Source organism: Aythya ferina (assembly GCF_964211825.1).
Source record: "Aythya ferina genome assembly, chromosome: 2".
In the NCBI taxonomy this organism is placed as follows: Eukaryota; Metazoa; Chordata; class Aves; order Anseriformes; family Anatidae; genus Aythya; species Aythya ferina.
Window position 1 is genome coordinate 148,107,677 of NC_140297.1, and position 27,112 is coordinate 148,134,788.

At 40.8% G+C, this 27,112-nt stretch overlaps 1 protein-coding gene across 4 annotated transcripts in view; it reads left to right on the forward strand.

Moving 5' to 3' along the window:
• The window catches only part of COL14A1 (collagen type XIV alpha 1 chain), a 125,361-nt gene extending 98,553 nt beyond the window's left edge, over positions 1–26,808 (forward strand). For 2 of the 4 annotated variants that reach the window (XM_084507421.1, XM_084507422.1), the window contains exons 39-48: positions 594–647; positions 1,886–1,939; positions 9,716–9,769; positions 12,527–12,598; positions 14,317–14,352; positions 14,778–14,844; positions 15,357–15,545; positions 23,435–23,512; positions 24,409–24,564; positions 25,887–26,808. In XM_084507421.1, coding sequence (XP_084363547.1) covers positions 594–647; positions 1,886–1,939; positions 9,716–9,769; positions 12,527–12,598; positions 14,317–14,352; positions 14,778–14,844; positions 15,357–15,545; positions 23,435–23,512; positions 24,409–24,564; positions 25,887–26,212 — 1,086 coding nt within the window. In that variant the 3' untranslated portion in view covers positions 26,213–26,808. Of the gene's footprint in view, positions 1–593; positions 648–1,885; positions 1,940–9,715; positions 9,770–12,526; positions 12,599–14,316; positions 14,353–14,777; positions 14,845–15,356; positions 15,546–23,434; positions 23,513–24,408; positions 24,565–25,329; positions 25,815–25,886 lie in introns of those variants that run through there. The other 2 variants (XM_084507423.1, XM_084507424.1) reach the window with 2 other exon arrangements.
• The last annotated feature ends 304 nt before the right edge of the window (positions 26,809–27,112 follow it).

A 27,112-nucleotide genomic window follows, 5' to 3' on the forward strand; every position in this document is an offset into this window, starting at 1 on the left:
TCTGCTAGACTTTTTTTTCCAAATTTACTATGGTATAATGCTCTTTCTTCTTTTTATAATACTGCTGTAATAATATAATGAAATGATTTCTCAAAACAGCATATTCTTGATGCTCTCATCAGAAAATAATACAGAATACATTAATTATACGATTGGTTCTTTTGTAGAGGAATGGTGTTGCTGCATAAAGTTAATTAGAATTAGTTTGTTATCTGGAAAAGTTTATCATACATATATTCCATAGAAATCCAGAGGATTCATCATTATAGGAAATATCCCCAAGGGCTGAAGTGGATTCCTTTGAGCAGAACAGAAAACAGCTACCTTTTTTGTAACACAATGGGTATAGTTTTGCCAGGTTAATTCTGAAGTCTTTTAAAATGAGTTTTATTTTATTTATTTTCTGGATTCGTTAATCTTCACTTACAGGTTTGCAAACTGAGGTTTGATTTCAAAATGAAAAAGTCTTTTTTGCTTATTTGTTTGTATGGTTGTTGGTTGGTTTTTCTTTTCCTAAAGATGCTGAAAAGAACTATTGCAAATAGGAAAATAACCATATATTTGTTTTACAATGTGTGATTCTTAATCGGCAGGGGCCACCAGGTGAAAAGGGAGAGAAGGGAGATCTTGGTTTTCCTGGCCTGCAGGTATTCCCTAAGTTATTCTTCAACCTGTCACTTACTATGTTTGAATGTTGAATTTGCATAATTTTGAATTTAAGGCACATATCCAAAGCTGCCAAGAAGTGTGTTGCTGTGCTAAATTTGAGTGGAGGTTCAGGAGCAGGAATCTAGGTGTCCTGGTATGCAGTGACCAAATCATTCAGGACCTGAAGAACCAGTTGTTTGCTGTTGTTTGCTTGACCTTGTTAAAAACAGGGACTTTATGGACTCAGAAACTATGGACTGTTAGATTTCTGCTTATGTAGTGAATAATCGGTAGCATCTGCTTGGTTTGCCTTTAAACTCAGCAAATTCCTCCTGAAATTATGTAGGAGGATGGATCAGTCACTCAATTGTTCTTTATGATATCTTTCACAAGATCAGCATCTTAGAAAGCTGTAAATTTCAGCTAATCTTATTCAATTTGGTGTCTGCCATTTGGTCTGGAGTTTGCGTTCCAACTTAGCGCCACTTCCTGGGGTCATTTGTTCTTCCCTTTTCAAATACTTTTCTTCTGATTATATCCCTCCAGTATTTGTTGGTTGTTCCCAGGTTCCCCCCTCTTGTTCATATGTTCTCGGGATAGTAAACTCATACAGTCCTTCCTCATAAATCAGTTTTGTCAGTCTTCTGGACCACTACAGTAATGGTCCCAGACTGCTGCTCTGCAGCCTTCATGAGCCAGAGTGAGATTTCATCTGAACAATGTGGAGCTCTGCTGGATGTAATTTGAAATCATACTCAAGCAGATATTTCCCCTTTGATATGGCTGCGCTGATTTCAAACAAAACGGTAGCAGACTCCGTTTTAGAAAAAAAAAAAAAAAAAAAAAAAAAAAAAAAAAAAGAGAGAAAAAAATATCAATTCAATTTTTAGGTTAAGACACTGATTCCTGCAGTGGAGTTATATTGACACAGCACTGCATTGACGTAGATTTCTTTACAACTTAGTGGCACTGGAAGCCTGATGTGACTAAATTGTCAATGTTACTAACAGAGGATTGCACTAGGGAATGTGAAGCCTGTGGTTTTTAATAATGTGTGTTTAACCATCTCTCATTTCACAGAAATACCTTCTTTACTAAATCTCCTCTATGGCCCCACCCATTATCAAACTCCCTAGTTCCTCCCATTTATCCAAGAACATGCCATACAGTATCATTGGGAAGTGATTTTGTTGTATTCTGTTGATCTCATCATTTGCCCTCCCTTTATAATGCTCAGGGTGTCCCAGGAGCCTCAGGTTCGCCTGGAAGAGATGGAGCTCAAGGTCAAAGGGTAAGGTAAAATGAACAATTTTGCATTTGTTTTAAGAGTTTCCATTCCATGATGAATATGTTTCCCAGTGGGGTTGATTTATTATGGTTTATGTCACATAAATTCTGTTGTATCTGGAGACCTATAACTCTGTGCCAGTCATCAGAAAAGGCAGAGATAGGGTGGAGACTCCTTTCTACTAAATCAAGGTTGAGAAATACTAGACGAGTAATGGGGAACCATGCACTGTGTTTGTATTTAACACACTTCATAGGAATAGAAGTCACTTGTGCCCAGAGCTGCCATTCATTTGCTTACACATTTAAAATTAGATGGTGAGAAAATGTTGCATAATTAGCATGCAATGTAGTGCAATGATCTAAATTTACTTTCTAGCTAATTAATGAATAATAAAGATGATTGCAAGGGAATTTAATACGGAATGTAAAACAACACCTGTAGAAACTACCGAAGTAAGGAAAATTTGAATGACAATATGGAAATCGTCAATCTAATTCTGCTTCTGGTAGAGCAGATGAAGATACATAGAGTCTATGTAGAAATGAGTAAAAAAAATAAATCATCATATTCATATGTGCAGTTCAAACTTCCTCCATGGAAGGCCTTTCACTTCACTGTTAGCCAGGTGCTGGCAGGTAATTGGTATCAGAGTACGATAGCATAGTTACTGTATACAGCAGAAGTTCTCTCTTAAGTATGACTTTTCAGCTTCCCTTCAACAAGATTTCCATGTTTATGATAATGGTTTGGGTATTTTGATGTAACTTTAATTTCTGAGAAATCTGGACCTTCCTTAGATTTCTGGCATTATCCTGTAAACTTGTTATAAAAAACAAAAACCTATAGTGATACATGTATTGAGCTCACTACTGTGAGTTTAAAGGTATGCTTAAATACTTCCACTATTGTGAATTTAAGCACATGCTTTAAGCATGTAAGTTATTCTGCTGAATTTACTGTAGAATTTAGGCAATGCATGGATGCTTTTATCTCAAAGAAAGAAATTTCCCCCTAAATTCCGCAAACTTGGCATCACCTGTTCATCCCCAGGTTAATAAAGACCCAGAGCCCGATGGACATTTGGATTTTTGCCACCATGAATCTTGATTGTAGCCAGGTTGAAGTGGTTTGTTTTTAGAAACTGTATATGTGAGTGGTATGTGATTCCTCTTCCTGCATTTCTGGTCGCTAGTGAAAAGAAACATTCTGCAATTCAGGGCAAAGAGCATCCAGAATTTTTGTTTTATGCTGTAGCCAGTATTGTCTTTAGCAGTGGAGGCACTCAGCCTCCACGTCTTTGTGGAGCAAAGCAGCTCAGAAGTGGTCTGGTTTTCCTACACGTGGAACTCAACAGGTTGATGCAGAGATGATATTTCTCAGAAAAGCTTAGGGGGGGAGGACTAGGACTAGGGTAGCAAAGGCTTTTGATACAACCTGGAAAGGGCATGCAGTGCTTATTTTATAGAAGACCCCAGTGTTGTCTATAATGAGGCAGAGCAATTAAAGAAATTGCCATTTTTTACAGATAGAGTAATCATGCTTGATTCATGTGTTCGCTTTCTTCTGGCATTAATCAAAGGAACTGGATAAACAGCCTAGATCACATAGAAGGAGGTCTGTTAGCCTGCTAATGTCTTAGTGTGACCCTTATGCAACATTGTCCAGCAGCAATTATTTCTATGGCAACAAACAATGATGTGAGACTAGTTTTATGGTGTTTTAACTCATTTAATTCCCATGAAGTTATGACAACATAAAATTGCTTTTAATGGGTGAAGATTCAAACCAATGATTTCACCACAGTCTCTTTGAAGGCCAAGCACTGGAGAAAAGCATAATTATGAAAGACGTAACTGCAGCAGCAGCAAAGGGGAACTGGAAAATTCCTTAGAAGTAAATTGCCTTTTTTTTTTTTTTTTTAAATACTGTTTCCTTTGTTGGGCTTCCGCCCATTTGCCAAGATGCCGAACTGTTTTGCAGCTATTTTACTACCAGAACTGAGATTTTTTTCTTATTCTAAGCTTAGCCATCATTTCCCTGTTAGTATTTGTTATTCATTGAAATATTTTACTTATCGTATGGAACCAGTGCCATAAAGCACTTAAACAGATGGCTAAATCACACCAGTTTAAATGGGAGATAAGCTTGGGACTGTTATTTATTGGAAGATCTCTGAGAGCTTCACTAAACTGGGGATAATGTGATATTAGACTCAAGAAGTCCTGGAATCAAGCTTTTTTTCCTCCAGTTGCTGGTGCTTGGGATCAGTTCACTTTTACAATTCTTTTTCCTTCCTTTTTGCTTTGATTTCTAGCATTCATCAATTCTATTCGTATTGTTGAAATCAGTTGAGAAAGTATTTTAGTATTTTAATTCAGCCATTAATATAGAAAAAAGTCTTTCTGCTTTTTAATCCCTATTTTATTTTGCTTGTCTTGGATTTTAATAGCTCATTGGAAAACTACAGCATCTCCTGTCAGTGGTGTGAATTCATACAAAGATCGTTTTCATAATGAAACACCCTCCCAACAAAAAAAAGTGTGATGTAACAAAAATACGGTATGAAAGTTGAATCAGAGGAAGAAATGTATTTTGTGATAACAAAGCAAACTTTCTGACTATCCCTGATATTTTTAAACCTGTCTGGTCACTGGTTTCAATCTACATTTCAGAATCTGTACTAGGAACATTCTCCTGCCCTCTCATCAGATCCTGGTTATAAAAGAGTGTCATAAAAATTTTATAAAGTAGAAAAAGGTTTCTTTTTATTTTATAGCTGGGGTGTGGTTGTTTGGTGTCCACTGTTACTGTACCATATTTGTAGCTGGCAACATAGAGAGGTTTTACTAAAGAGAACAGATTGTGTTTCTCTACCAACTCTCCCAAGGATATCCTGTTGAAAGATACAGTTTGAATTGCACATGCTAGAGAATCCAAACTGATGTCATGCTCCTGGTGAGTACATAGGCTGTAATTAGACTCTCTTGTGCATTTGGTTCATCTTTTTCAGCCAAGAATATAAAGTTTGGAAGCAGACTGAGACTGACCTTTGTTTATATGTGTAGGTAGAGAGGGGAAAAGTCGTCCCTTTCCCATATCTCCATGGCTACTATCCAAAGTTAGGTCACAACTGCAATCCCTGTTCTTTCTTGTAAAATGCAGGCCACTTGAGAGGACAGATCTACACAGCTGCAGCAAGAGAAACCTAATTATAGAATCACAGAATGGTTGAGGTAGGAAGGGCCCTCTGGGGTCCATCTGGTCCAACCCCTGCTTCAGCAGGGACACCCAGAGCAGGGTGCCCAGGACCATGTCCAGGTGGCTTTTGATGTCTCTGAGGAGGGAGACTCCACCATCTCTCTGGACAACCTGTGCTAGTGCTCAGTCACCTACATGGTAAAGAAGTGCTTCCTGATGTTCAGATGGATCCTGTCCTCTTCCAGTTTGTACACATTTCTTCTTGTCCTGGCACTGGACACCACCAAAACAAGCCTGGCTCTGTCTTCTTTGCACTCTGCCTTTAGGTCTTCATACACATTGATGAGACCCTCCCTGGGCCTCCTCTTCTCCAAGCTGAACAGTCCCAGCTCTCTCAGCCTCTCCTTATGAGAGAGATGCTCCAGTCCTTTGACCATCTTGGTAGCCCTCCGTTGGACTCTTCCCAGTGTGTCCCTGTCTCTCTTGGACTGGGAACCCCAGAACTGGACACAGCACTCCAGGTGCAGCCTCTCCAGTGCTGAGTAAAGGGGAAGGATCACCCCTATTGACCTGCTGGCAAAACTTTGCCTAACACAGCCAAGGATGCTGCAAGCCTTCTTAGTGGCAAGGGCACACTGCTGGCTCATGTTCAGCTCGGTGTCTTTCAGCCTGTCTTCAAATGCCCTGTGCTCCAACTCCAGGCCAGTTTGGTGGCTCTCAGTTGTACATTTTCCAGTACATTGATCTTTCTCGTACTGGAAAGACCAAAACTGTACACAGCACTCCAGAGGTAGTCTGAACAGAGGGGAAGGATGGCTTTGCTGAACCTGCTGCTGAACCTGCTGGCTGTGCTCCTGCAGCCAGAATGTGGTTGGTCCTGTTTGTTACTGAGTAATACTGGTGACTCACATTCAATCCACTGTCCCCTAGGAACCACAGATTCTTTTCCAGGAAGGCGCGGAAGTGCAGCTATGCATGTCAATAGGAGCTGTGCCACGTCTTTTGCTCTAGGGATCTGTTTAATTTATAAGCAAAAACATAGTCAGAGGGATGCAGATACAGAAGGAAAGGAATCTTGTCTTCCAGGTTTTCATTTTAGTAGCACACTGCAAACACTGAAGTTAAAACATGAGTAATTAACAAAAATATGCAAAAAATATGTTTTAAATTATGAAGAATTAATAAGGAATTGATTTCAGACTATCAGCTCACAGACAGCACTGGTAGTTTCACAAGGAAGAGAGGAAATGCTCAGTCAACATTTTGATTGTGTGCTGAGACAGAACTAGCCTTTTGTGATTGAATAAAAGGTCTGTGTTCTAAGCAAAGCTTCCCAAAAGCCACATTTCTGCTCTTTTTCTGTGTTAGCTTTAATTGAAAATAGCTCATGTTGGTTCAAAATCTTTTGGGAGCTACACCTCAGATTAATACACTGAAAGTGTTTAGTAACATTTCTCTGATGGTCACGGGGTGTTTTGAGAGGAGGAGCATTACTTTTTGAAATTTTCATCAGAAAAAGAAGAAAAGAAAGGTGAAGCAGTCATGGGTCCCAGCTTGCACTCATTTTTTTTTTAGACATATTCAAAAGCTGTACGTGGAGGTCCTTCAAGCCTGAACTCGGTAGCTTCAGTTGAGGTTTTGCCAGTGTCTAGTCTTACTTGAACAATTGTTTCTCCACAAACAAATTTTGAGCTACCAAAAGCTGAAGAGCTTCTAGTGAAGTCATCGTCAGTCTCCACTGTCTTCGATAGGGTTGAGGTTTTATAGGGATTTAGGTGGTGCCTGTATTCCGTGATGCCATTTTTATTCCAGATAATAATAATATTTCTAAAAATAAGAAATAAAAATAAATCATTGCAGCTATATTTTTTCTCCACAACTGTTTTTCATGCTGTTAGCAAAATATGCTCCAGTTCAAGTTGACCTTGCAAAATAATACTCATCTTGAGTCTAAACTGCCCTGCATTTGAGGTCACACATCTAAATCTCTCCCATCCTGCTCTTGGTCATGCAGTGGCCCATTGGTTGTCGTTGTAGACAGTCATTCCTATCCTGCCTATGACCCCATCAGAGATAAAGTGCTGTTGTGCTGTGCAGTCCCTCCAGCCATTCTAGAGATAGCTAAGCAAAGAAGAAATTTCAGCAAATGGAAGAGCAAATAACATCTTTAAGGCTTCAGTGCTCTGAATACAGCTTGTGAATTCTCACAGTGCTGTATTTCCTCTGCATTACACGGACCAAAAATAATGGGAGAAAGAGCCAGAAGAAATACATTCACAGTCTGTCTGCCAGTTTCCTGTTACCTTCTAATCTCCTCTGCTCGCTGCTCACAAGTTGAGAATGAGTATCAGATCCTTTCTGGCCATCAGGTGATCTGAGTAACATCAGAGCAGCATAAAAAAAGAGGTTTGGCCTTTAACCTGACCAAACAGATATCTCCATGCTCTCCCGTGATTCAAACCTCTCTTTGACTTCATTTATAAATAGCCAATTTCACGATTAACAAGTACAGTAGGAGGTGATTCTATGTGGCCAAGAAATACAGACACAGTGCCAAGAGAAATGAATCCTAGGAGAGTAGATGGAAGATGATTCCTGAGCAGCCAAAAGTAAGAACAGTGCTTAGAAGAAAGAAATTGTGAATTATATTAAAAGAAAACGTGATATTTGTGATTGTTCTGTTAGCTCTACTCTTTAACTTGGATGGGAGAAGGGATGGACGTACAATGTTATTTTTATGCTAGATCTTAGTAGTCAATGGAAGGCTTTCCATTTCCTTCCCCACTAGGAAAATTAAGCACTTAGGAGGGTCCAACCAATTTTCATCCTGCATTAGCACTGATCAAAAATAAGTGGAGATTTAAAATTTTGCTTTGAAAATGAAATATGCATGTAAATGTGAAGGTGTCAATTTTCCTGAAGGTGATACAGATTACAAAAACATGTCGATAGTGTAATTTGTGTTATCTTATAGGGGCTTCAATGTTACTATAAAGTTGCTGGCAGCTGTCATTGAATTTTTTCAACTAAATGCTTCTTCCTGAGAGTGTCTGAAAACCAATTTCATCGTTTGCAATGCACTTCAAAGTTTCTCATGCCATTCCTTGGTTTCCTCTAGAAATACCAATTTTGAAGTCTGAACGTGCTTTCCTTACTGTGGAAATTTATTTGGGTTGAGCTGGGCTTGCAGCCGTTTCTCTGTATATGTCCTATAACTGCTGTGCTACGGTATCTTTATTTCAGTGCCACTGTGGTGATATGTTTGCTTTTGTTCTTATTGTTATGGAGGTCCTGCTTTGTACCTTGAAGCTTCAGAAATCATTGGCTATGCTATGAAATAGGAAAGTATTTCTTTATCAAGCCAAAGGATGCATAGCTGACATAACATGAATTGATTATATGGCTTATTTTACCATTGAAACACCTGTCTGGTGGAATTTAAAACAATCCTTCCCAGGTACATGAGAGATAATATCCCCAAATCATTTATTTATGCCACATGATAGCAGTTTTGATTCAGTTTCTAGATTACGTAAAGCATACTAATTCTAGTTCATGCCATATTAATTACTAAAATAGTGTAAGAGAAAAAAAAATCAGAAAAAAAAGTATAAAACAAAAAAGAAACTTTTTTTCTGAAGCTCTACAGGATACCAAGAACTAGAATGTTCTTTACTCTGTGTGTGAGCACAAACACTTTCAAAGCCTCATTTTCCTTCTACTTATATGTCTAGATTCTGGTCTTGAGCCAGTAATAAGGTCATATTTCTCCTTTTTGCTTTGTATATTAATTAAGTAATTAACTTATCACTAGGCTGCTCAGAAACCCATGCTTTATAGCATGTGGACACAAAGTGTGTACTTTGGTTAATTTGCAAGAATACTTTACTGATAGTGTATTTTCTTCTACATCTGGTCAGTCTTTCTTCTCTGATTTGCTTGCTTTCCAGTCTCCAAGTTATCTTTAGTTTCTGGCTCTCATTTCTGGAAGCTCTGAAGCATGTTCATAATGTAAACCACATGAGTGTTCCTATCGAATTCTCATTATGCTGCTTCCTGAGTCAGGACCTCTGTGATAGCTTGTACATGTGTACAGTATTGCTGGGCAGAGAGATATACTCGCAGTTACCATCTTTCAGCACTTAATCCATGGGACTGCGAACAGTTGCAAGCAGTGAGAACAGGATGCATCTTGTTGGAGAGAAGTTTGCCAGTGTACCCTCTCATCTGCCACGTTACGGCAGCTTTATAAGAGAAATTCACCCAGAGGTGAAAAGTGCCATTACAAAAGGATTTTGTATTACTACTTCTTACTTCAAAAATACAGTGAGACTATAGCTGGATTTTTTTTAAAGTATTGGCTATGCTATAGCTCCTTTCCAGAAACAAACCCTCCCCAGGGCAAATAAGAGGATTTTCTTCTAAAAAAAACACTACCACCAGTTCTTAATTTAAGAAAAAAAAAAAAAAAAAGATTAAAAAAAAAAAAAGAGAAATACCCTTCTAAATGAAATGGAACAGATTAACAAATTATTTATAAAAAGCTGATAATATTATATACATTTTTTTCTTTCCTAGGGCCTTCCTGGCAAAGATGGACCCACAGGCCCACAAGGACCTCCTGGCCCAGTGGTGAGTATTGCCCATGGAATTTGTTACTGTACAAGTAAGCAGGACTTTGGGGGATTATGGGGTCACTCTGTTATCTGGGCATCAGTGGATAGGCCAAGGCCAAGGGTTCTCCTTGGAAGCTGAAATTCTCATGACTCACAGGGCTGGCAGAGAGCTGCTTGTCCAGTGTCATTGCTTTCCGTTCTCACTCAGCTCGAGAAAAAAATGTCTCCCATGGGAAGGAGAGAGAGTTGTTCCACCAAGAGATTGGTAGTTTGTTCTTGAGCTAAATAATGGCACTATATAAGGGAAATTAATGCTGTTAACATTGAGGGCAAGAATTTCTTTTTTGTAAGAAATTCCAGTTAGGGTTGTTAGTTGAAGTGAATTGCTCAGATTTGCTGTGGCTGGAGGTGTGTGCAGGTATTCAGATAATCTAATAAAGTAATCAAGAAAGACAGCAGAAGCCACATTCTGCCTTCCGAGCAAGATATATGTTGCCTCTGGAATCAGTCTCACATCTTCTCAGTGGGGGTGGTTAGACAAGGTTAATACATTTTTGGCAGATTTAACTTAGATAAAACTGCTGATGGTGTTGAGTATTCTCAATGCATAGAATCATAGAGAATCATAGAATATCCCAAGTTGGAGGGGTTCAACAAGGATCATGGAATCCAACTCCTGGCTCCACACAGGACTACCTACAAATCAAACCCTATGTCTGAGAACATTGACCAAATGTTTCTTGAACTCTGGCAAGCTTGCTGCCATGACCACTTCCCTGAGGAGCCTGTTCCAGTGCCTGACCACCCTCTCAAATCAGTTTTTCTCAAGTACTTTTCTCAGGGCTGTGCTCTTGGTGCTCTTTTTCCTGCAACACGTGCGTCTTAGTTCTCTTTACTACCATCTTTGGTCTTCAACTGGCAGAACTTTCTGTGTCTAGATGTACCTACCATGTTTGCTCCCTGGAAATGCCTTTCTCACTCCATCTTCATGCTATTTACTTTGCTCATACTCAATTAAGTCAAGGGAGAAGGTTTCTATATTATGCTCCTGTAATCTGAAGGGAAATTATCTGTCAGCCCAACAATTGTTGGGTTGCCCAGTCCGTGGTAACCTGTTGGTCAGGAACAGTTCAAATATACCAGGAAGATGTGGAGTAGTGCAGATATATTGAAGCACAACCTATTTTATTTGTGATATGGCATATGTAAAACCAACGCCCAGATTTCTGCTGACTCTGAGCACAGTCCCCTTCTCTGCAAGTAGATCAAATGAAATCCACAATCATCTGGATCAGGGTGTCAAAATCCAGACCTAAAATTTTGTTATTAATGTGTAAATATCATCTGTGTTTGTGTTTACTATTTTAAAGGATTTTATCATACAAACAATATACACTGTAACTTGGCAGTATTAAGTTGTTTTGTTACAGTTGGCCAGATCAGAAAACATAAGAGTTTGTACTGATTGAAATAAATAGATATTAAAAAATTAAAATCCCATGGACAGTCTCCTGATTTTTGCTTTTCTTCTTCTGAATACTGAACTAATAAATTGAAGCAGTAATAAGCTCCTAAATTTAAAAATAACAGAAGAAAACAGTTCAGTAATTGTAAAAGACTCACTTATTTTTTGAGCTCTGAATGGAAACCATTGTTTTGTAGTAATTCACAGTACCTCACTGAATTTATTCATATGTTTTATTTTATTAAGTAGTATCAGAAATGAGAAAATTCTATTGCATGGGATTTTTCCCTGTTCATCTAGAAACAGATGATAAGAACAGGTTACATGGTATGAGCAACTTGGCAGCCTGTGAATCTGTGGCGTATATATAAATTAAACAAAAACACCGGCAATTTAGGACTCATTTGTGATTCTGTGACCACAGAAAGACCATTTGTAGCATTTCTCCTTTTGTGTGGAGAAGGTATAAAAGAACCTGATCAAGATCAAATTCAGCACTGTTGTAGAATCTCACACTCCCTGCGTTCCCTGCTTTTGTTGTCTTCATTTCCACACTAGATCTCTGTCTGAACAACAGGCTGGATTAGGTCACTGCTGCTTCTCGTCAGCAGCTACCTTGATTGCTATCGGGACAGGACTAAAAAATTTTCCATGTCCATAATTTTGGTAAGGAGCAGTCGAAGTTTTTTCTGCTGCAGTTAAATTACATTCATTTCTGGCACTGCAAAATTTTAATTATTTAATTATTAAATTAATACTTAGTGCTTTTAAAAAATGTTTTACCTATTTAACGTACTTTCCAAATCTTTTCTGTCATTCCATTAATGACATGTGTTGCTAATCACATAGAATAAATAGAACTCTATGCCTAACGTTTGGTTCATAATATTTGGCTCCTCTGTAGAGCAGGAGGTAGAGGTCAGCAAGCAGATTTAATAATTTTTCTGAAATTCAGAAAAGGAACTTTTAATCTTTTTTTTTGGGGGGGGGGTAAGGATAATTTTTATTTATTTCAATTTCAGTAATGTTTAAAAAAAGAAAAATGGTCTGCTTCTTATTTGAATCTACCTCTTATTTGAATCATTGGCCATAGGATTTTGTAAAGGATCACACTTTGCCACAAAAGGTGTGACCTTCTTCTTTCAATATGTACCTGTGCTTAACATTGCATCTCTAAACGATCCCTAAATTCTAAGTGAAAGAATATTGCTCTGTGGACATTCTCTCCATCACAGTATTTCTCTTAGTGGGCCTCATGGATGTTAATTGCCATCACCAATAAGTATTTTCTTTCTCTCTTCCTTGCAGGGCATACCTGGTGCTCCAGGTGTTCCAGGTGTTACAGGAAGCCAGGGGCCACAAGGTGATGTTGGAGCTCCTGTGAGTAAAATACATTAATATGAATGTATTCGCTCTTGTGCATTCATTGGTTTCTGATTCTGGCTTCACTGTTTTCAGAACTCCTCAGGATTTATAGCTTACAATCTTTTTGCAGCTAGTTAATCAGAATGTCATATTGGTCTTTCTTGGTTCATTTTTCATACCTAATTTATTTGTTGATCTTACATACAGTGTTTGGAATACTGGTATGAGAGAGTCAAAAGAAAAGATTAAATCATGGAAGTAAAAATTAATGGTATATGAATTTGTAGTCACTGTGTCATTGCTTTCTCCTTTTATTCCTTTGCTTTACAAGTTAAAGTGTGCCTTTTGATTAACCTGAATATTTCCATAATAACTTTATTCTGACTTTCAAACTGTGAAAATATTGTATGAATAAAAAACTGTCTTTAGTGATTACTTCATGTTTACGTCAGGGCAACTGACTAATGATCAGGGCTTTTTCTGTAATAGTATTCTAAATTTCAGCTGCGGGAAATTTGACCAGCAATTCCATTCAGAATTACACCCTCTACCCCTAAAGTCTGTATTAAGAACCTCTAACACTAAGTTCTTCTTTCAAATATTATTTCATTTATTATCAAATAAAACAGTTTAACTAGAAGAAAAGAATCCAATTATAAAATGAGTGTATAAATTACATAAAAGACAGAGCTAGAAGATTTACAGTGGACCTCTAAAACAGATTTTATTTTATTTTTTCAAAATCCATTTTGCTTTGGAGACCTAGTCCAATGCAAGCATATTTATTTGGTTAAGTGGGAGTGAAATGACTAATAATGTGTAAGCAAAGGTAATAACCTCATGCCCAATTTTGCATAGTTTCTAAGTGCAATCATGAAATCTAGTAAGATTTGATGAGCTATGGAACTTATTACTATCAATGTATAACATGTTGCCTGTTCAATTCATATCCAAACACATGTTGCAGATAATTCAACTAAATCTCCTAGAGTGTAGATATTCCTGTGAGCCATGTAAGACCTTTACCGCAAATGTTTAGTAGTTCTACAAAAACAGCTCGGTAGGTGAAAACTAATTGAATTTCAATCACTATCTTTCCCCAAAATAGAGCAATATAAAATAGGCCTAAAAATAATCTTGCAGTCTTCATAGGTCCCTATCTCCCTCCCAGGGTAGGATAAAAACGATGTTTTAAGCATGTATCAGTCAGCTGGTTAACTCTTCATGCAGACTTTTCCTTGCTTTGGGAGCTCCTGAGGGATATTTAGCCTACCCCCAAAGCCTCCGTTGGTGAGGTTGTAACTGCCCCATGTATCTTGTCCCAATGCATAATGATCTTTACCAGCATGACAGTATTATCTTGACTGTCATACTAAATTTTCTACAAATGCTACAAACTTTTGTCTCCCATCAGCCTTTCATATTCAATGCTAATGTTAGACCCATTTGAGCCATGAAAGTATATCTCCTGGTGGCCTGTTCTTGCTGCCATTTTAAACAAGAGAATTCAGTGTGTGACAAACCCCTGAGAAAGTCATATACTCTCCGTGTAATTGGCAAAGGTGAACATTTTTATGAGTACTGAAATGGAAAAAGTATATTCGTTATTGGTACATAGCTTCCTGAAACCTTTGTTAGTTTTTGTTCATGTTGCAAGGGACAAAATATTTAAGGGTTAAAAGTTTTAAGATGGATCAAAACGAGAATTAATTTTGTATTGAATCTTTCCATAGGGTGCTCCTGGACCTAAGGGAGAAAGGGGTGAGCGGGTAAGTGTGCTCACTTGTTAGCTGCCATATTTTTTCTGTTCTGGCCTTGTATTTTGTAAAATGCTTTCTGCGATGATTTATTGTTCTCTGTGTTTACAGGCACAATAGTTTTCTCCTGTGCAATCAGGCAAACTTCCTTCTATTCCAGTCACTGCCTTATATATAGCTATATTAATATTTTGAAGGTGAGAAATATATGGCATTAAGCACATTCCCAAATCTCTCACTAGGGTTATCTTCTCAGACCTCTGTTTGCTGGCTAAAAACAGCAATGGCAACCAGGGAAATCCCTAAACTTCTTAGGCTTTTTTTCTCATCTGCAAGGATATAATCTCTCAGGGGTAATAAATGTTTTTCATTGCACTGAGCATTTTCAAGACAGAAATGATGTAAAACTGTATTACACTGCTGCTTTTGTTATCCAGGGTGATCTCCAGTCCCAAGCAATGGTGCGTGCTGTTGCTCGTCAAGTGTGTGAACAACTTATCCAGGGTAAGTACAGTGATAGTTCATGTGCTCCTATCTCTAGGATACATCTCTTCCTGCCACAATTGCTTATAAATATGATGCTTTTCAGAGCATTCATGGGGATCTGTCCATTTTAGGCTAGGCTGTCAGTATTTATAGTCCAATTAGATTTATGTTCAACTGAATTTGTGTCCAACTACAGCTCATTACCATCAGATATCTAAAAAAAGACCTTGAATTGTCTCCAAGTTATTAGAGTATACAGAAGCTTTTGTGGTAACAATTTTAAAATTTTACAGACAAAATACCAAAAACCCCATCAAAGCAAGGAAATGAGATTCTAGACAATAGTTCTTCGCCTTTTCTATATATTCCCTAAACCACAGTTTCTCCATCAACAACACACAACTTCACATTATTGAAGTTCCCCAGCACGACAGGCCACAGCCTTGAGGACCTGCCAGTGCTCTTTTCAAATTTCACTGAACCAGATTCTCCACTGCAAATTGAAAACGATGACACTTTTCTCTTGACAGGTCATATGGCCAGATATAACTCAATCCTGAACCAGATTCCAAGCCAGTCTGTCTCAACACGAACCATTGCAGGACCTCCTGGGGAGCCAGGTCGGCCAGGGGCTCCAGGGCCCCAGGGTGAGCAAGGATCACCAGGCATGCAAGGGTTTCCAGGAACTCCTGGTCAACCAGGAAGACCAGGAGAAAGAGGTAGGCTTCGTGCTTCATGTATACAAAAATATACCTCTCTTTCCTGATACATTGTGGTGGCTTTTGTCTCCTGGATAAATGTTTTCTGAGGACAAAGTTTTCTCTCTAGCTGATTGTTGAGCTCAATACAGACCATAATGAAAGCTCTTAGTCATGAAGGTAATGTGTGATTTGATAGGATCAGACAAGTTTAATAACTTGTGTTGAATATTGGTGGTATCTAATTGTGCACGTCACATTTGCATTGTAGTAGGACTCTGCAGTAAGCGGGAGGTTTCTAAGTGTAAGCAAAGGAGCTATTGGAGAAGGTCAGCTGCAAAACTGATAGGTTTGTGTTGCAGAAAGATTGAGCTTTTCTGCTGAACTTGGGACGTGTCCATCAGAAGATTTCTGAGTTATGGTCATTTGAAAGGAGCAAGTTTGTCAGAAGAGGGAAAAAATCATAGTTTATAAGGGATTAGGGGATCAAGGACAGGAAATGGTGAGATCACAGAGAAATAATATAATGAACTGTTCACGTACAAGAATTCTCTATATTCTTATTTGTAGGCTCTGTCCCTTTCTCCTTTCCTCCTCCAGCGTCGTATAATAAAGAAACAAGTTCCATGTTTTGGTTTACTCTCTATGCAACCCTGGAAATCTTCATAGCACAAACCTCACAGAGGTAGCACTGAGTCTGTGTTTGTAAAAGTGCTTTGAAGACCCTCACACAAGGAAGTGACCAAAAGCCCAAGAGACAACTGTGGTGTTCAAGAGCAATGAATTGGTGTTGCTGTTACAAAATCTGCCAACTGGAATTTAAAAAGCAAATTATTTTGAAGGCGTTTCAGTTCGGGAACTCAGTAGTTCTAGTTCTCAGTAGCCATGACGGCCAGCGTTAAAGCATTGATTTGAAGATAAAGTCTTTGTGTGGACCTGTGAGTTTTTTGGTCTTTTCTTCTCCTCAAGACCATAATTCTAATTCTGTAAAAAAGAGGCATGATTTTGGGTCCTGGCCTCTCAGTTGTGGTGCTGCCTGCTCCAGTTGAGAGAAGACATTGTCCAGAAAGAATTATGAAGGAGAGGGCAGAGGAAAGGATGAAAGAAAACTGGAAGAGGCAGCAAGTTAGGAACTGTTTTCAAAAGTGGTGACCCAGAGAATGAATGCAGATCTCAGGGTAGTTGCTTCCATAGTCATACTCATGTATTTTAAATGGCCTCTCAGGCAGGAATTGTTTAAGCACACAAAATATTTTACTGGAGAATGGAGAAACCAAAAGCACGGGGTATAAAAAGGGAAACCCATCCAGTATTTAGCGTGCATTGCCCATTGTGTTTGTTGTGCCGAGCCCCAGACCTGCATGTTGTAGTGCCGTGAAGTCACAGAGTGATTAGATACAGTCACGTCAATGGAACATGGTGGGGGCTAACTTTCTGTTGGTAGTGTTCATCTTCAGGAATCAACATTGGCAAGAGTGTGAGTACTGAAACAGTAAAAGCATGTTAAAAAAAGAGTATGAGGTGGTTATAACAAAATAATGCACTTCAATGTGGCTTTTATGTTCCTTTTACTGTCTCTGTAGATAATTGATGTTAGAAGGGACTGATTTTGGCAGGTTGTGCTTGTGGGGAGTTTCATACTTGGTAGAGAGCAAGCTCTTATCGAGCATACTTCAAGAAATATAATCAGTCAGCCAGAACGCTGCAGATTTTCCTGAAGTGTGATGCCAAAAACTGAGAGTCTTTTACTGTATTTATAGCTTAGAAGAAGATTGTTTTAAGAATGAAGAATCTATATGTAAACTTAAATACTAAGTAATTAGCTAGTTCATTTGGAGTGAGGATGGTTTTTAGGACATTCACATAACTACAACCTTGAACAGAACCTGGAAGGAAGGGGAAGGAGCTAGTTCAGAACCTAGGGAAAAATAAGGATTCATTGATTAGTCTTGAGGATTTAATTTCTTCAGACACAACTGAAATTGTAGATTGATGCATGATGGATATAGCAGCAGTTTATTTAACAGAAAGATACATTTTGATTTGACATTTTCATAGTCTTCTTCTAAGGGATTGCTCTAAGCTAACTCCAAACCACAGCAGCAAAAAGTAGAAATTATTTTTACCAGCTTCGTGTTTGAGGAGATTGATCGGATTTTTCTTGTGCATTCCCAATTCTCGCTTCATTCTTAGTTACATATACAGTGAATTAACAAATAAAAATTGCTCTGCTTCTGGACGGAAGCTTTTTTAGCTCCCAGTGACTACAGAGAGGAGGGTAAATGAACTCGAAACCCATCACCCCCTGCTGTCTTCTGAAGCACTGTTTGCATTTTACTTGTTCTGCAAGTCCCGATTTACAGTCCTGTCATGAAGATCTCCAGCCAGCCACTTGGAGTCTTTGGGAACAATGTGTTTCTTTTCACTGATGTCACCACCTTTTGGCTCTATGTGAGGTTAATTTAATGTTAAGAGCAGTGCCAGATTAGCAACTCTGAGAAGTCAGCCTCCGTCCTTAATACAGAAAATGCACTGGAACGGTGACAGCAGTGTCAGCAGGGCACGCTAAAGACTAATAGGCATTGGAAGGGAAAAAAGACCCACTTGTTTATCTAGTAGGGTGTTGTTTGTATTTTCTCTGAGTTTGAGCTGTTTGAATTGCTGCAAGAACCTGTTACAGGCCCTGAACTGAACGGAAAGGTGCTACAGCAGGAAGAAAAAAAGTGGGGGGAGGCTCACTGGTTCCTCTCCCTCCCCTCTCCTGCCCACCACCCATCCAGTCTAGACCTGTGACAAATGGGGACCTTGGAAGCAGCGCATGGAACTGCTTCAAAATTAGGCACCGAAGAGAGCTTTACTGGAAAATGTCAGCAGTGGAAGATCTCGAAACCAGTGAACTTCCCTGCTAATTTGCCCGGCCAATAGCTTCTTCCCCTTTGTTTACCTTGTCAGCCTGCCAGGCTTTAATCAGATTTTTTTGGAAGGAGACTTGGATCGAGAGAGTGGCTTCGAGTTCTGTTAGAAACCTCCACTTGAACTTCTAGGTCCAGGCTGTCCCATTCCTGAATGCGGTCTCTCACTAGGACTACACGGAGCTAGTCATTCCAAGAAGGACCACCTCGGCGAGGAGGAGAAGTCATTCTCTTGACAGATTCAGTTTGCAGAGTCTTTTGTGTTGACGTCAGTGAAAGGATCGGGATCACAGTAACATGTTTGTTACTCAGTTTTCTAATAACGTGAGCAGAAACATCTCTGGAAACCCCTGTATGCTTGTTAGCAGTATTAACATCTTAGTGGTGGCCCAACAGACCATCAAACCAGTCATAAAGATCAAGGAAGCCCCACTGTCTTATGCGTTATGATATCTAATCCCAGATAAACTACTAGGACTTTGCTGTTTTACATATTTGCATAAACATAGGAGCTGGAAAAAAAATACATCCAAACTGATTATTCACAGCACTGATCTCTGTTATTTTAACTAGTTCGCAGCACTGGTTTCTATTTTTATTTCAGCTCACTCCAACAGCTTTTGTTTTGATTTTGTGTGCATGAACTGGGACTTAAATAGCTAGTGTCTGGCTTCTGAGTGCTCAGGAAGTAGTTCAGCTTCTGCAAAATAATATAAAAAGGCAAAGATTCAGTACAATTTCTTTCTATTTATCTTTTTTTTCAGGTATTTTTATAATACTTCAGTGGTTTTCTGAATAACATAAAATCCATAGTAAAGGTTACACTGATCCACTTCTAGCTTCCAAATGCTGTGAAGATGCAGTTGTTGTCCTGCCATTGGGTGGAATTCGGCCCTTATCACGTGTCCTGAAGCGATGCACAAAACTTGTGGCCACTCACTCTATCTCACTGTTACTAAAATACAACAAATACCCAGGCTCTCAAGTGGAATGTCAGTGTACTCAAGTACAGCTTCATCTGTGTTTGCTGTCTGGCTTTATAGGAATGGGTTAGTTTAACATGTTATCAAATGCCCCATGTTTGTGGTTCTGATGGCAATGTTCTAATGGAATTAAAAGGAACTTTTGCCAGTTGAGTCAAATATTTTTATTTCCAATTTTAGCTTCATCTAGATAAAAAAAAAATATAAATCACCTAGTGTTATAATATATTATGGTTACAACTGAGCATCTGTAAAAGAGGAGGATTTTAGGTCCTGTTTTAATTTTTCTCAGTTGCTGTATATGCACTTCTTCCCAAATGACAATATTCTCTTAAAGAACAATACCTTGGGTTTTTCTTTGTGGAGAAGCCATGCACATTTAATTTTCTTTGCTAGGAATGTGTTCACGATCTTGCTTTTTGTTTTTAATAACTGATGCTATCAGAGAGATCTTTAGCAGAGAGTTGGAAATAATTGATTTCAGTTGCTTGTGATCTCCGTGGGCTGAACCCAAGCCATTGCTTATTTTGGCTAGGGACGAGACATAAAAACAGTTAACTTGAAGGGGGAGAGATGGATGGTGTAGCTGAAGTATGTCCAGGCATGAACCTGTAAACAGTTACTAGGATTTGAAGCCACCCTAACCCAAATGTCAATTTTTGATGCATACCTTTTATCCCTACCAGGGATTAACCACTGGAGTAACCAACACAGGAGTGAGGTCGTTTCTGGGTGATGTAAAGAGCAATGGGTGAAGTCTGAATGTTGTTGAGAGGAGGGAGCTGCTAACCATGGCCATGTGAATCTGCTTACGCTTAGTAAAGCCCTTTGATGGGAAGCCTGTTAGTGGAGCTCACAGAGTGCTTGATTTTAGCTCGTGTGAGGTTTGCCGTAGGACTAGATTATTCTTGCTTCAGTGTTTATGTTGTCTTCCACTTGGGTACACTTTTCTGGAAAGCAGACTGCGAGAAACCTGAAGCAAACTTGTCTTTTGGCCTCCAGTGTGTTTGCTCTAGGAACTGGATATCCACATGATTTCAAAGAAAGTTTGCCCCATGCAAGAGCTTCGTAGCGTGTCCCAGGGCAAGCGTCTTATTATTAGCCCGAGTAGATTTGTTCTGTTTTTATCGCTGCTTACTGGAATTTCTCCTGGGAACATCGTGTATGGCTGCGTGTACTTGTGTGTGTGAAGAATAACCGAGTGCATGGAAGGCAGCGATTTGAAAATATTGTGGCAATTGTTTTTGAGGTCACCATTTAATGTTATCATAATGTCGGATAAACAATCACACTAAATATCTGTGTAGATCACACATGGTTATCGTGGGCCAGTCTGGTTATGAACAAAGTAATCCACACACAAACACACACACACACTGTGCCTTTTGCAAACAGCCAGCGTTTCCTTACAGGGCACGTATGGAAAGGGACAGTCTCGACGAATTCCTCTTGTTTAAAAAGCCTGCAGCAAAAGTAGAGAACTGCAGAGGAGACTCTCCACGTGTTTGAAGGGGCTAAGCAAATTTTAGATGTCTGGAAACTGCATTTGGAATGCAGGACAGGAGGTTTGCATGAGAAAGTCATCTTTAAAATGTGTGGAATTCACAGAAGATGTGTTTTTTTGGCAGGTTCCCCCCATGCTATAAAAATGGATTAGAGCATCTCCCTGCCACCTAGGACTGCTTCCTGCCATGGGCTGTGCAGTGCAGTCATTCGTCAAAGGTGCTGAACAGCACTGCAGCTTGAAACTGCAGTCTGTGCTCTAACTAAATGCTAGATTGCAAACAGGAGGCCTGTACTGGAGTGGGAGGCCACTCTCAGAGAACAGGAATCCCAAGAGTTACATCGCTAAGAATCCCAGAAGAAAAGATGTTGGCAAATTTCAGGATGCTTGAGTAATTCAAACACTTAAGACTCCTTCACTTTCACTTAAGTTTTAGTAATCTTGCAGTTTGGCCAGAGCTTTCTCATTATCTGCCTGTAAAAAGCCAGGTGGGAACTGATTTAGTTGTAAAAGAAAGCAGTTGTGTACAAACAAGATGGAAAATTGGAAGATGAGATTTGAGGGATGCTTGAGAGAAGGGAGGGGGGTGCTAGTTCTTCTCCAGCTTTGCTCTCATGACCGGATGGTTAGAGCACCGTTTCAGGAGACTGGAGGCTGTATTCTCCCTGACACAGAGTCCCTCCCCAGCTTTCCTGTAGCTCCTTTAGGTACTGGCAGGCCGCTGTAAGGTCTGCCCGGAGCCTTCTCCAAGCTGAACAACCCCAGCTCCCTCAGCCTGTCTTCATAGGAGAGGTGCTCCAGCCCTCTGGTCATCCTCATGGCCCTCCTCTGGTCTTGTCCTAATAGGTCCACGTCCTTGTGCCGAGGGCCTCAGTGCTCCATGTGGCCACACGCTCAGCAGCAGACCCAGAACTCTCCAGGGGATCCTGAATCCCCTCCCTGCTGTGATTTCTGATTGTCCAGTCCCCGAGGGTGCTGCGTGGGAGACCTTGGTGCTTCTCAAGTCTTCAGCTGGGGAAGAGAATGCAGGAAACAGGGGTTTCCCTGCCTCCCTTTCTGTTTCAGGTCTTGGTATCAGCCCCCAGGGAACCAAGAGAGCTCCTTTTCCTGGGGCCACATGGGGACCCACCCCCCCTTTGCTTACACCTCCATCGAAAGCCCAACAACCAACGTGAGACAAACACGCACCCACCGGATTGCTTTCCTGTACACCCTTATTTTACAAACTCAAGGAGAGCAATGCATTGTCAGTGCTGGGTTTAATTGCAAAATCTTTCACCGTTAAAGCTTGTTCCTACTTGCATCCATCAGAAATTGGCTTAGAAAGGAAAAAAAAATCTTCTGTGGCTCCTTGTAAAAACGAGAGTCTGGACGCAGTCACCCGGGAGGTGCCTCGTAGGTGTTTTTCCTTCGATGCAGCAGTTACCTGAGCAGAAGGGACGGCAGCAGGCCAGTCAGCTGAAATTGGAGAGTGTGCCTCAGTGAGGCTAGCAGCACTTCTTTCTGTCTACTCTGTTTTCATGAAGGTGCTCTATGCTGGCTTTCATTCTGAAAGCGTGGAAGCAGTGAGAGCAATTACCAGCGTTGGGAGGTCTGGAAAATGGGGGGACGGTCCCACAACCAGCCTGGGTTTTGTGTCTCTGAACCATCCAAATCAAACACAGACTTTATGAGAGTTTCCAAGTCGCCGGTGGAAACTCAGGGTCTGGAATTTGTAGTTTTGACACCTACTTCAGTTCGACACCGCTCATTGTGATCGCTGCTTGCAGAAGTGTTTTTATAGGATGCCGTAGCGGTAGAGGAGCAGGAGATGGAAAGCTGGAAGGATGTCGTACTGTTTCTGGATTCCTAGATCCTTCACGGATCAGCCCCAATGATAGAAATTCAGGGCCATAAGCAAGTGCAGGAACATAACCGTATGGCAGCGTGTGTTGGAAAATAAAGTTTTGTGACTGTGAAGCTCTTAGACTGGGCTTCAACTGGGGGACGAATTCTGGCTGTGGTGAGACTTTTCTTGCATTTCAGCAGCTTAAGGCCTTCTGATAACTTTCAGTTTTCTTCTGGAACCATTTGTGATGAACCACTGGTTGGTGGATGAACGCTTGAAGGAAAATTGACTGCAGCGTTAAAAATCTGGGTCCCATAGTTTACAGACAGCTTTGTGAGGCTCTGACAGTTCTTCTGACTTACTATAGTTGGACCTTGGCATAATCCAGAAGCAGCCTTCCAGCAGGAAGCGCAGTTGGAAACTGGTCTGTGCCCTCGTAAACCACCCTGATGAATCCACCCTGGCAGCAGGAATGGTTAAGACCCCAGGGACACCGTGATTCCCTTGAGAGGCTACTGAAGAAGGGAGGAAAAAGGAACCTAATAGTTCTCTATTTCACCTCCTTTCTCCTCTCCCCTCTGTTTTTAAGTGAAAAGTAATGGATGGAACCATAGCCCTGGTTAAATCATAACCACTGCACGGCGCTGTGCAGGATGTGGCTCTGATGAGTGCCATTTCCTTAGGTTTACCGGGCGAGAAGGGAGAAAAAGGCAACCCGGGTGTTGGAACTCAAGGACCCCGAGGCCCACCAGGATCTACAGGTAAGGTCGTTACGGCTGGGGCAGCTGGGTTACGCTGCTCTCACCCCTTTGAAAGGCACCTAGGAATTTTGTGGCTGTGTCCTCCACTTTTAGGGCTCATGCAGCGAAGAAGGTGGCATTTAGGCACCCCACTGTTGTAAGGCTCTTACTATGATGCACAATGGTGTCATCAGTCACACAAGAATTTTCCTTTTCCCTGTGATATATTGCTTCTCCAAACCCCTCCTTTCTAATGTTTTAAGTTTCGTTTTTTTTTCAGTGACGGTGTCTGGTAGGTAAAAATTAATCTGGATTGATTGCGTTTGTTTCCTATTTGACCCAAGGCCATACCTAACTGTAACCTGAGAGGGAAATGTACGTGAATTCAGCACATTAATCAAAGGGATTTAGATTTAGCTCCTGAAAAAACAGACCGATACTCAAATCCTGTTGAAAGCAGCATAAAATTGCACTGACTTTGTCAGGATATTCTTTCATTAGAGGATTGCTATCAAGGCACAGCACTAGTGGGTGGACATGAGAGCCATGCTGGCATCCAGGGCTGTCCTCCCCCATGAAGCCGCCTTCCCAAACGTCTGGCACTTGGTGAAACGTGCTCAGTAGAAACTCTAGTATAAATTTCTGGCTAGAAGCTGCCTCTGGCACGGAAGACAAAGCACCAGCCAGCGCGGCGGCTTCTCAGGAACAGGGAAGAGGCTGGAGCCTTTCCCTCGGTGTGCCTGGGGGAGCTGGAGCAGGGAGCTGCAGCCCCCGTGCTCAAGCTGCCTCCTGGACGTAGCCGCAGTGCTCTTGGTGCCGTCTCCTCCTAGCACGAGGCCTGCGGCGCTGCCAAGGCGGCCTGGACCCGCTGCTGTTACAAGATGCCAGTCACACATTTATCTACCCGTTTCACGCAGGGCCTCCAGGAGAAAGCCGAACTGGCAGCCCAGGACCTCCCGGCTCCCCGGGCCCGCGGGGTCCCGCCGGCCACACGGGGCCCCCCGGCTCACAGGGCCCCTCCGGCCCCCCGGGGTACTGCGACCCTTCCTCCTGCGCGGGGTACGGCATGGGAGGTGAGTAGGCTGCGGTCGGAGCCGCCCGGTTTCAGAGGTGGGGCGGTAAGGAAAAGGAGCGCGTCCTTCTAACAGCCAAAGTAAGCTGGAGGCTACTGGCAAAATGCGGCTGGCTCCCTACACGCACGCATGTCCAACGCCGCTGCTCTTTGTGGGGCCACGCAGCGAGCAGAGTCCACCATCTGATTCAGGCCTGTGAAACGGATGAAGCATACTGGGTTTTTTGTCCTGTACCTCTTTGTGTTAGTCCATGAGCCTGCTCCACCTCAACTGAACGCTCTGTGTGTTGAGTCCCCCCTCTCCTCATGTTTGTGACAGCGGAGCTGAGCATTTGTAGTTTTTACAACGTGTCGCTCCACTTCCTCTTCATGGCATGACAGCATGAACGTTACTAAACCTGTAATAGTGTAACCTGAAACAGGGGTGCACGTGTCCGTGATTAACAAGTGAAACGATCTGGAGAAAGTGGTTCTTTCTAAGTCTTCTGTATATCTTACTTTCCTTTTCATTAGAGCACGGTAAAGCCATGGGAGGAAGTTAACACAATTACCAAAAGTGGTGTTGCCCAACCTAAAATTGAAATTTGTTTTAGCAAATTACTAGTTACTACAAATGTTATGCATAAGGCGTATTTGTTTGATGTTTACATTTTAATCTGCCCGTGAACTGATTCATACGTTTTACTCACGTGAATGTTTTTGTTGTCGTCTCTTCCTCTCCTTTCCTCCTCGTTTCCCTTCCCTGTTGTTCATCTCCTGTTCGAAGGCCCCATCCCTTACAATGGCTACCAATCCAGAAGGTGAAAGACTCATTCTGGTTCAGTTCTCATTTGGCTGAAGGTCAGATATGGATGCTGAACTTCTCTGTGCTTTCCATCAACGATGTTGACTACCACTAATGAACTTACTGGCAGCTGTACATGCACCTAGCTTCCCTGCACTGCTAAAAGTTATTGCCTGACCCATTTTGCCCATTAATCATATATTTTAGCCCGTAATTGGAATAAGCTAAAGCAGGCAGATTGTGCAGTGTATAATAAGCACCGTATTACAACTGGACATGAGACAAATTTTGGTGGTGGTTTCCAACTAACTTGGCTGTCTGTTGGTGGGTTTCCAATTGCTCCAGCTTATTAATTTTATTAAATGTTTTCACTGTTCCTTTATGTGAATAAAAATGTGTATTTAAAGATGATATCTATGCACACATGCGCTATATATATATATATAAAATACGTGTCAATTTCCTAATGAATGCTTTAATTTTCTACTCCCCTTCTCCTGTGTTAACCATATGAATACTCTTGGTGGTGGTGGGTTAAGGTGGATACGGTGAGCCAACCGATCAAGACATCCCCGTAGTGCAGTTGCCACATAACTCCTACCAAATCTATGACCCCGAGGACCTTTATGATGGTGAGCAACAGCCGTATGTAGTTCACGGGTCCTACCCCCTCCCGTCCCCATACTCCCAGTCCTCCTATCCATCACCTCATCTTGCTCAACCAGAGTTTACTCCCGTTCGAGAAGAGATGGAAGCTGTTGAACTGAGATCCCCTGGAATTACTCGCTTCACACGGAAGATAGCCAAGAGAAGCGTCAAGGCTCCAGTGCACAAAAGGGCAAACGGAAAAAAGCCCTCTCAATGAACTGTTCAGAAAGGGAAATGTTTTATGTGCATCTATATTTGGCCCTTTGTTCGGGTACCTGACCTGTCATGGAAGATGTTTACAAGCTCTTATGTTAAAGGAAAATAAATGTACGTGACCAGCTGACACACAAAATAAAGGTGATTATCTTGCATGCCAGAAACTTAGTATGTTAGTGGGTTGGTGCTAGATGATGGGGAAGGATCACTTGTAGATCTTTTTCCAGAGTACTGTTTGAGACAGTACTCAACCTGCATCTAAAAAATCTTCATCTGGTTAAGTTGCTGTACAGAACCATTCGGGGAGGTCCATGTTTGTTATCCAGCTGACTCTGTTCTCTTAGTTTTGGATGAGTTGCTTTTACTAGCAGAGTAACCCTACTAAATTCACCGAAGAACAATGCATTATCAGGTTTCCTTAAACCCAGCTATTACCCCTTTGCAAAGCCTTATGTTTATGCAATTCTTTTTCACCCACATTATATAAATACACAAGAATGTTCTGTGGGAGTACACTGATAATTTATTGTGAACCTCTTTCATTTCTGTTTTGTATGCAAATAAAAGTGGCAAGCTTTTATATTGTTAATTCTACAATTGATTGATTTTTAACTTTGAACGGTTGTCTAGATCTTCAAGGGGACAGAACCTAAAGAGAAGAAAATGTGTTTCCCTTTTTCAACAGTTGTGCAACAGTTTTACTTTAAAGGTTACAGGCACTTAGTTGAAACAATATTAGCCTTATTTTTTAAATATATGGTGAGAATAAATATGAGATAAGGATGTTGTACCATCTGTGGAGCTGAGATTTTTGCATATTAACATGCCAAAGTCAAAAGACTGGCAGGAACAGTGGTAGAGGCAACTTGGACCATCTGATGAAGAGAGAAAGAAAAAAAAA